The 10,417-nt window shown below is 40.1% G+C and overlaps 1 protein-coding gene across 4 annotated transcripts in view; it reads right to left on the bottom strand.

The window, feature by feature from the left end:
• Positions 1 to 638: 638 nt before the first annotated feature.
• Positions 639 to 10,417, bottom strand: part of vit (vitrin) — a 69,326-nt gene continuing 59,547 nt past the window's right edge. For all 4 annotated transcript variants that reach the window (XM_065250013.2, XM_073812847.1, XM_065250019.2 and 1 more), the window contains 4 exons: positions 7,388 to 7,491; positions 5,921 to 6,147; positions 1,863 to 2,376; positions 639 to 1,598 (listed from right to left, as the gene is read on the bottom strand). In XM_065250013.2, the coding sequence (XP_065106085.1) occupies positions 1,420 to 1,598; positions 1,863 to 2,376; positions 5,921 to 6,147; positions 7,388 to 7,491 (1,024 nt within the window). In that variant the 3' untranslated portion in view covers positions 639 to 1,419. The remainder of the gene's footprint in view (positions 1,599 to 1,862; positions 2,377 to 5,920; positions 6,148 to 7,387; positions 7,492 to 10,417) is intronic.

Genomic DNA, 10,417 nt, shown 5'->3' with positions numbered 1-10,417 from the left:
GTAGCCTAATATTTGTATGAAATTGTGAAACATTCCCTGGTCATTATCTTCGGAGTCCATCTCTGCATATTCACACCCAACACTATCCTTACAGGTACGTACAGAGTGGGGGTGCGAAATTACGACAGTTGCAAGTTTTCCCCAGTGACTCTAGGGGTCGCTGTTTGACAAAAACGTCAAACTGCATGGAATGCCTTTAATATTTATTTATTACATATTTTTATATTAGCTTGGCTTCTTTTATGTATGTTAATATTAAACAATATTAAAAAGTAAAATGAAATAAAATCAACAAATAAAAGAAAGTTTTGAGTAGACATTCAGATTGTTTTTCATCCATTGTGGTAGCATTTGCTCACAAAAACGTTGGAGACCCCTGCTGTAGACATTATATACTGTATTTACTGCACAAAACTATAGTAAAACATATCAGGGTTCTTGTATTATATTTACTACACAATTCACCATAGTTATTATTAGAGCTGTATAGTAATTTCTATCTATCTGTCTAGACTGATAGATGTCACAACACTGTGTATTTATTAACTCTCTTATTTTATTACATACTAAACTGACCTGTATTTTCAATCACAATAAATCTTATTTAGACACTTTACAATTCCATTCAATGCAATAGATTTGCTGGTTTTCAATAATAATTTTTTATTAAAAAATGCATTCAAATATTGATTGTCTTTGTCTTTCAAAAACTTACAAGCAAATTTTAGAAGTAATATATACATTAACAACAATAAAGAAGCTGACAAAAATACTCACAAGGTCTGTAATTGACACTTGTTTGAATGGTTTACACAAAACTCTCTGAATGTTCGCATTCATTGACTTTATCATCTATTCAAAACACTCAAATTTGTGTTTAACCAACATTTTGTATTTTACAGTAAGGTCCCATCTAACATGCAATGGCAAAAAAATTCAGCTAACGTTACTGGAAACGGTTTACAACATATTGCCTCTATTCACACTGAACATATTAATTTATTAGACAATGATTTTTTTAATTGACAAAAACATTGCTCTGCATAGAAAATTAGCTCCAAGTTTACTATATTATTGTTATATTAAATGATTGTGTTCAATATGTAAAAATATAATCCTCTACTTAAAACCATCTCTCTATAAGTTAGGTGTTTGCTGCTTCTTATGTCTTTCTCGACATACATATCAGGAAATATGTATTGCGTTCTGACCTCTGTTCACTCATTAATCCAAAATCACTGAAAACATACCCACTGCCATCCACTGAAACTGGAGTTGTTTTCTTTTAATGCATTCGTATAAAAAGAAAAGCATCCTGCTATACTAAATCTGTAATACTGTTAGGATGATTGTGATTTGGTAATGCAAAATCATTATACTTTTCATTATATAACCAGCAGATCCAAATCTCTGTCTGCTTCAATTACGTGGCTGGGAGTTGAATTCTTGGCAGATGTTGTGAATTATTTTTGACACATACTTGTAGAGGTTGTCAAACTCATCCACAAAGAAAGAGTGCTCTCGATCAGGGTCAGTAGCGATGTATTCGAGCTCATCCTGTGCGGCCCAGGCTATACCGATGGAGTAGGCAACCACACCTGATTCATGACACAGAATGTAAAGAAACTCATAAGCAAAGCTTCAGTGTTCTGAAATGGGATTTATTGGTGAGGGGACCAAGTCAGTCACGTTCCTGGATTAACATCCTATTTCTCAAAAAATCAGTGGCCAGTCATTTTAAAGATTAGAGTTAATGCTATGTTTGACTGTTGGAAAAGCAGTTTAATAAGTAAATCAACCAGGAGCTACCCAGGAACATGACCTACTGAATCAAATAGAGTTTTGACTGCTGCTGCTCTTACCTTTACGCTGTACCGCCAGCGCCGGGGCCCGCACATCATCATAAGAGCGTCCGTCTGTAATGACGATCATGATCTTGCGTTTGTTGGGTTTGGACTTGCTGAAGAGTTTATCATCAGCGTACGTTATAGCCGCTCCTGTACTGGTTCCTCCGCTCCAGTAGTTTATACGCTTGATAGCGTTGAGCAGCTCGGCTTTGTTGTCGTACTGTCCAAAAGCAAACTCCAACCTCTGTTCGTATGTGTACTGTACGACTCCTACACGTGTGTCTGTGTCTGAGATCTCGAACTCTCGCGTGACGTTTGCCACAAACTGCAGGACGGTGCGGAAGTTTCCAGTTCCGACGCTGCTGGAGCCGTCAATGACGAAAGCGATGTCGTTGGCATTGAGGCAAGTCTTACTGCACACCAGGCGCTCTGTGTCACACACTCGCTTCACCAGGGGATGAACGGCTTTGCGCAAAGCAAACCAGCTTGTTATAGGTAGGGAGTAGAAGCCATTGGTCCTGCACACAGCCTATGGTCAAAAATAAGAAAATGAAGTTTCCTAATCACAAAGTAAAGTTCAGAAACATTTCTGATTTGTTTTTTATAGGTGCGCAGGTAAATGTGTGTTTCTTTAATTTTATACCAAAGATATTAGATACAACAACTATTACTATGATTAGGGGTACAATGCAATGCTCAATACGGCTTCTTTGGCAATGGAAGTCCCTCCTTCCAGTTAGAAGAACTGAATATCAATGTGTAAAGACTAATGATTCTCTGGGGAGGGGGTCTATACATAATCATCTGAGGTGCTTGCCCATTGTTGATTAATTGTGATTTTAGAGATATCTGTCTTTACCCATTCAAGTAGATAGGACTTTAGTCTTGCATGACTGAAATAGCTGCCCGGAGGCATTGTAAACATGGCCTCCTAATGGTTTGACTTCTCTAAAAGCACTTTGGCTATATCATGGGTTCTCAAAGTAAAGTCCAGGGACTACTGGTGTTCTGCAATCCATGGCCAGGGGGTCCAAAAAATAATATGCTATAAATTATAAAATTGTGCTGTATTAGTAAAAAAAAGCATTTTTAAGTATGGGGACCATAACACTACTGTAACATACCATTCACTTCACTTCAAGGAAACCTTGGAACTGAAGTTTATGAGCACTACAGAGTGAAAGGAAAGCAGTGAAATTTTACCTCACGCTGGAGTCATACATCATAATTGTATCATTTATCTTGTTCTATCATTGCTCTGTGTGCACAGTGTGTCCCCGTTTACACCTGAAATTAAGATGTGTTTTGGTAGATTGGATCACAAGTAGACAAGAGAGACACATTTCCGTACTGTTTTAATTCAATGATCTGTGGGTGAGCATCATCTTTGTCTCATTAAAGACCACTCTTGCCGCTGCGTTCTGAATCATCTGTAGGGGTTTGGTTGTGCAGGCTGGAAGTCCAGCCAGTAGCACATTGCAGTAGTCCAGCCTGGACAGGACAAGAGCTTGGACTAGGACCTGTGTAGCGTGCTCATTTAGGAAAGGTCTAATTTTTCTAATATTGTAGAGGATGAATCTACAAGAGGGAGCTGTGCTGGCAACATACTTCATGAAGCTAAGCTAATCAATGACCACTCCCAGGTTTTTGGCTGGCCTGGAAGGCGTGATGGTCGAGGAACCTAGCTGAATGGAAATATTGTGCTGAATCTTTGGTTTAGATGACATGAAAAGCAGTTCTGTCTTCACAAGGTTAAGCTGGAGATGGTGATCCTTCATTCAGAGTGAGATGTCCCTCAGGCATGCTGAGATGCGGGCAGAAACCGTGGGATCAGTGGGATAGCAGTGGTAGGAAAAGTCATGTTTTTGAATGACAGAACCCAGGGATGTATATCGAAAAGAGCAGTGGTCCAAGCACAGAGCCTTGAGGCACCCCGGTTTCGATACGTTGGGGTTCGGAGATGTCACCTCTCCAGGATACCCGAAATGACCTACCTGAGACGTGTGAACCATAGAAGCGCTGTGTCAGAGACACCCATAGCCATGACGGTCAACAGGAGGATGTGGTGATTGATGGTGTGAAAAGCGGCAGATAGATCCAGTAAGATCAGCACAGATGATTTGGAGGCTGCCCTTGCCTGCCTTAGGGCTTCAATGACTGAGAGCAGCGCTCTCAGTGGAGTGACCGCTTTTGAAACCAGACTGATTGCTATCCAGGAGGTTATTTTGTGTGAAGAAAGAGGAGAGCTGGTTGAACACCACACGTTCAAGAGTCTTGGTAATGAAGGGTAGAAGAGAAACGGTCTGTAGTTCTCTAGCATAGCAGGATTGAGTGTGGGTTTCTTCAGCAGCGGGGTTATCCGGGAGAGCAGGGATAACCGATGGAGAGATGGCCTGAAGGAGATGGGTGGGTATGGGATCTAGTAGGCATTTAGTTGGAGTAAAATGCATTCTTCAATTTTACAGAATTAATTTACATATTATTTAGAGACTACTGGCAATTTATTTTGTACATACATAAAAATATGTATGCATTTTGATGCATTTTGATAAAAATAACTTTTTTATAAGGGATACTTGTGACAATAAAAGACAATATAAAATTATTAATGTTTATAAGACTAAAGTAAATAAATATGAATCGCTTAATTATTGTATTAAAGTAACACCCTCCAGTGTGATAGCACAATCTAAATATCATGGATTTGATCAACTGGTCTCTCAACGAAATTGGCACCATCTTCTCAATGAGAAGCTTGGGTTCAGGGGGAAACTGACTTCCCTGCCGGAACATTTCCAGTTGGCTATACGATGGACGCGTGGGAGAGGTGGCGTGGCGTGTCGTGTGTCTTGCGGCTCTTTCCGTGGAGGACATTGAAGATATCTACCTATTCGGAAACACGATAACAGGTTTTCTGCTGATTGGATTAGACATTCCCCTGGTTTATCGAGGAATTCAGAAAATGGTAACACCTGTCCAAAACCTCACAGAGCGGTCAGCACTGAGACTGGGAATATTAACCGCAATATGGATAACATCACTGAGAACCTCACGGCTTTGCAAAGACAAATGGATCGATTCGGAGACCAAAATGGACTAAGAGAGTAGTCGTGTAAATTGGAATGCATCTACTCGCCCCAAGACCAAACAATCCCAATCTTATCTGCTTTTGGCTCCCCTCAACCAGCACCGGCCTCAGCCATTGCCGCTGTTGGAACTCCCCTGGAAGAGCACTGCAGTGAGACGCTCTTGCCCACTTCCACAGACACCTCCTGGTTGTTGACTTTGTCTGGGACATGATCAAGGCTGTCTCTATGGCAATTTGCTATGTATCGCTAGGACAATCTTGTGGACCAAGGCACCTAGATTTGATGCCGGGAGTAGCGACTCTCCAGGCCTACATATACAAGAACTTTTACATGCATACACATATAAAGATATTCATTCACCCCCCTTCTGACAAGCGGGTCTGTAACCAGCGCAGAGAATGGCTGCAGGACCGGTGTGCTGCTTGCCTGTGCTGGGTAACCTCCAGCCCCACTCCCCTCCCCTGTTGCAAGTCATGTGTTTTTTATGTTGTACTGGTTATGTTGCTGAGGTGTTTTTCCTGTTCCACACTGTACTCCCCACAGGATCATTGTCTAGGGGTTGTTATGCTGTATTTATTCCTCAATTGCCTGTCTTCCTGTCCTGTCCCCCACCCCCTTTCATATTTTATGTATCGTATGTATGAACAGGTTGATGGCTAATTTCGCTGGACCAGTGACAATAAAGAGCTACTACTATTACTACTCAATTTACTGGAGTAATTGTTAATAAAAACTTTAAATTACTCAATTACCAAAATAATAATAGTAACAGTAACATCCCTAGGTGTAAACTGGACTGAACATTACCAATAATGTTTTTTTTTCACATTTAACTGTTTTCTTTAAGGTAGCAAAAATGGCCAACTGTTGTATATAACATACTTGCTATTGTCTAATAAGTACTTAAAATGAATTTCTTGTTGGTAGGACTGTGATCGAATCACAACCATTGTGTTATAAGCTTTATCAGCATCACATTCATACCTTGTCGACAAAGTTGGCCTCAACCACGTTTTGTTTTTCATTTTCATCTGGACCTTCAATGGTGACAAAAAAGATATTGATGCCAGACTCTCTGGCCAGACGTGATGCCTCCTCCACTTTGTCAGTGGGCCAGCCGTCCACCAGGACCACAGCCACGTTTGGTGCTCCACCTCTGTTCCCATTAGCGTCACTGAAGAACTGTTTGTTGATGTAGGAGAGGGCCTTCCCTTAAACGAGCACACAGACACAGAATCGGTATAAAACAGCTACAGTTTATTCAGCCTTCTACCCCACAAACAGACAAGCATCTGTTTCGACTGCAGCACAGTTTGGGGTCCAATGCCTGCCATACAGTGTTTTCCTTAAATGTTTCCAGAACAGAAAAAGTGGGCATACAGCGGTACAACACACTACTGAAAGCAATTAATGCTGCATTTACAGTACATCCATTTACAGCTAGAGCATTTCTTTAATACATCATTTTAATTTACAGATCCAATTTCAATGTCAACAAGTTAAATAGTTGTCCGTGCAGTGGGCCAAACAACTATTAAGGGCTGTTCATGTTTTAACGATAATGATAACTATATAACACCCGGACTATAACTTTTACAGCTGTATTGAACATTTAAATATACTGCTCTTGTTGCATTTACAGCGACTTTTACCAGCAGATGTCCTCAGCACGCTGCATATCTCTAAAGAGAGAATCTAGTTTGTGTAATCTCTCATATTAACAGTGTAGTCAATGTAGTCAAGTACGTTGTGTAGTCAATTTCACTGCAACAGTAACCACAGCTAGATTTCATTATGTTAACTAAGACTACTTTTTCCACATAAAATGTCATACTTGGAGTAAGTTTTGTGTTCGTGTTCAGCCATTCAGACCGTATTATTATTGCATTTCAAACCTGTCACTATAATTTTTTGTCAATAAATGTTTTGCTTGAACACTGTGTTTCCTTTCAAAGAAATGTCACAGATTTGAAAATGTATGGATTTATAAGTGTGACTTAAGCGTTCAAATACTTTGTGAGGCCACTGTTTTACCCGAGGGATTTCTGAGCTTGACTTGTCATAAATCACATACAGGACATGAAGGGCTGTGATACTGTTTAAACATCATTCAAACAGATTACATTGTATCCTCAGGACATCTTACTACTCATGGCTCTGTTTGAGATGACAACTGCTGTTTTACAGAATTCTTCTGTTACATTAGAGTGACACACAGACTCTATCTATAACACAAACCATAAAACCAGTGTAAAACCTAATATCTAGGTTGGATAAACCTCAGGCATTTGGTCAGCTTACACAAATCTCCACAGATGGCATTCAAGGCCTTTAATTTCGTTGCAGTTCTCAGCTCAGATTTAGATCTTATATGTACAAACTGAGAACAATTCAGTGCTTTCTCTGTATAAGATCAGTGCTGATTGCAGTACTGTACTGTTATTTACTCACCTACATTAGAAACGCCGCCCTTTTGGACTATTTTGTTGATGGCTGTTTTTAGGTCTTTGGAGTTGGAAAATTGTTTCAGACTGAATTCTGTGACTGCATCATCCCTAGATAAAACAAATCACAAGAAAAAACATTTACTGGTACTGACAATTGCAACAAGTTCATATTACATCCTAAGGATATTTTGTACATCTTAAGCTGACACACATCAATCTGGTGCTTTTTCAAAGCAAAATGAAGTGACTTGATCTATTAACAATTTTGTGCTTTAGTTATAATTTAATCATTGGTTACATAGATATGAATAGTGATGATAGAGAAAAAAATAACAAACAACACATGGTAACAAGCAAAACCTAGGTGTGGTCCAAGACCTATTCCAAAGATTGGTATCTAGGCTCATTAAGGCATTTTGAAACTGATTGGAATCAGATTTATTGAGTCCAATCCTTTATTCATCTGCAGAGAAAACAGTGCAACAGTCACTCAAAATGTCTGCAGTGCAAACATTTCACAAGATGTGGCAAGTATTTAATACTGCCAGTAACACAACTCTTTTGTGAACACAATGAGTTCTCTCATGTACAGTCACGCTGTGGTAGGTTTGCGGCTGTAGTGTTTTGCCCTCTCCTGTACACTGAAAAAATTATTCATTCAATTTACTAAATTTTTTAAGGTAAGTGGTTGCAATCAATTTATTTAAGCTACATTTAAACAAGTTGTATTTTATTTTATTTTTCTATTTTTTTATGTAGCTTAAATACATTTATTGCAACCACTTACTTTAAAAAATGTAGTAAATTGAATGAATATTTTTTTTCAGTGTACAACATGAGCTTAACTATGACCAGCTCTCTAAAAACACAGCAGAGATGCTGATTTACACATAATGTGCTTTAAAAGAATGTTTGGGCGATGTAAATTTCTTCCAGCACATCTCTTAATCCCCAGCTGGTGAGGTCAAACTAAATAATAGAAATTAAATCTAGTTATATTTAATTATTTAACACTATACAATAAGGTTGTATTTAAGGAGCTCAGATGCAAAAGCCACTAAACATCACCTCCCTCAAAAATGATATACAGTGAGGAAAAAAAGTGTTTGAACACCCTGCTATTTTGCAAGTTCTCCCACTTAGAAATCATGGAGAGGTCTGAAATGGTCATCGTAGGTGCATGTCCACTGTGAGAGACATAATCTAAAAAAATCCAGAAATGACAATGTATGATTTTAAACTATTTATTTGTATGATACAGCTGCAAATAAGTATTTGAACACCTGAGAAAATCAATGTTAATATTTGGTACAGTAGCCTTTGTTTGCAATTACAGAGGTCAAACATTTCCTGTAGTTTTTCACCAGGTTTGCACACACACTGCAGGAGGGATTTTGGCCCACTCCTCCACACAGATCGCTGAGAAACATAGCATTTGAGATCCCTCCAAAGATTCTCTATTTGGTTTAGGTCTGGAGACTGGCTAGGCCACGCCAGAACCTTGATATGCTTCTTACAGAGCCACTCCTTGGTTATCCTGGCTGTGTGCTTCGGGTCATTGTCATGTTGGAAGACCCAGCCTCAACCCATCTTCAATGCTCTAACTGATGGAAGGAGGTTGTTCCCCAAAATATCACAAAACATGGCCTTGGTCATCCTCTCCTTAAAACAGTGCAGTCGCCCTGTCCCATGTGCAGAAAAACACCCATGATGCTACCACCCTTATGCTTCACAGTACTCATGGTACTCATCAATCTTCTTCCTCCAAACATGTTAAGTGGAATTATGACCAAAAAGTTCTATTTTGGTCTCATCTGACTTTCTCCCATGACTCCTCTGAATCATCCAAATGGTCATTGGCAAACTTAAGACGGGCCTGGACATGTGCTGGTTTAAGCAGGGGAACCTTCCGTGCGATGCATGAGTTCAAACCATGACGTCTTAGTGTATTACCAACAGTAACCTTGGAAACGGTTGTGCCTGCTCTTTCCGGGTCATTAACCAGCTCCTCCCGTGTAGTTCTGGGCTGATTTCTCACCTTTCTTAGGATCAGTGAGACCCCACGAGCTGAGATCTTGCATGGAGCCCCAGTCCGAGGGAGATTGACAGTCATGTTTGGCTCATTCCATTTTCTAATGATTATTTCAGACCCCTCCATGATTTCTAAGTGGGAGAACTTGCAAAATAGCATGGTGTTCAAATACTTATTTTCTTCACTATTTGTTCTCTGAGTGTATTATGTTGGGTATATATCACTTTGTTGGCAGAATCCACCAAACGCCGCATAGATTATTCCTCTAAATGCATGGAAGATTAATTCGATGAACGACCAAGCGCAAAACGTTAGTGGATCACATTCGGATCCAGATGCCAGGGTGGAGACGAGCTAGGGGAAAGCAACAGGCCAGGGAGGAGCCGGCAAAGTCACAGACCAGGATGGCGTCAGTAGCAAGCGAAACTAGGGTGAAGCTGAAGACCAGGGTGGTGCTGGTGGGAATGGAAACCAGGGCGGAGATGAAGACCAGGGTGGTGCCGGTGGCAACTGGGGACTCAGGTTCAGCCATCTGGAGAGCCAGCCATCTTGTGAGTTGGCTCCAGAGAGGCGGCCATATTGTAAACTGGCTCAGGAGAGACAGCCATGTTGTGAACTGGCTTTGGGGAGGCAGCAATGTTGTGAACTGGTTCTGGTGAGGCTACCCACTGGACTTGACAGACCGGCCCTGGTGGGCCAGCTTCTTCCTTCACCTCGCCCCCATCCATTCAGCACCAGGGCTTGCTCAACATATCAAACTCCATAAAACTCTCTTGTGAATTTAAACTGGCATGTGCATTCTGAGAAGTTTATTAAGGTTGAGACAGGATTTCAATTTATGTTCATTAAGGGATTTACTAATACACTTTTAAAATCAAAAGTTATAACGTTAGTTAATTAATATATGTTGGATTGATTTTAATAACTTTAAATAAACAAACTCAAAACTGTAAAAGAGACTCACACTTTCACAGGTTCTCAGACACACTCCTGTAGCAAGAC

The sequence above is a fragment of the Paramisgurnus dabryanus genome, chromosome 20 (assembly GCF_030506205.2).
Source record: "Paramisgurnus dabryanus chromosome 20, PD_genome_1.1, whole genome shotgun sequence".
Taxonomy (NCBI): Eukaryota; Metazoa; Chordata; class Actinopteri; order Cypriniformes; family Cobitidae; genus Paramisgurnus; species Paramisgurnus dabryanus.
This window is presented reverse-complemented; position numbering and strand designations above follow the sequence as displayed.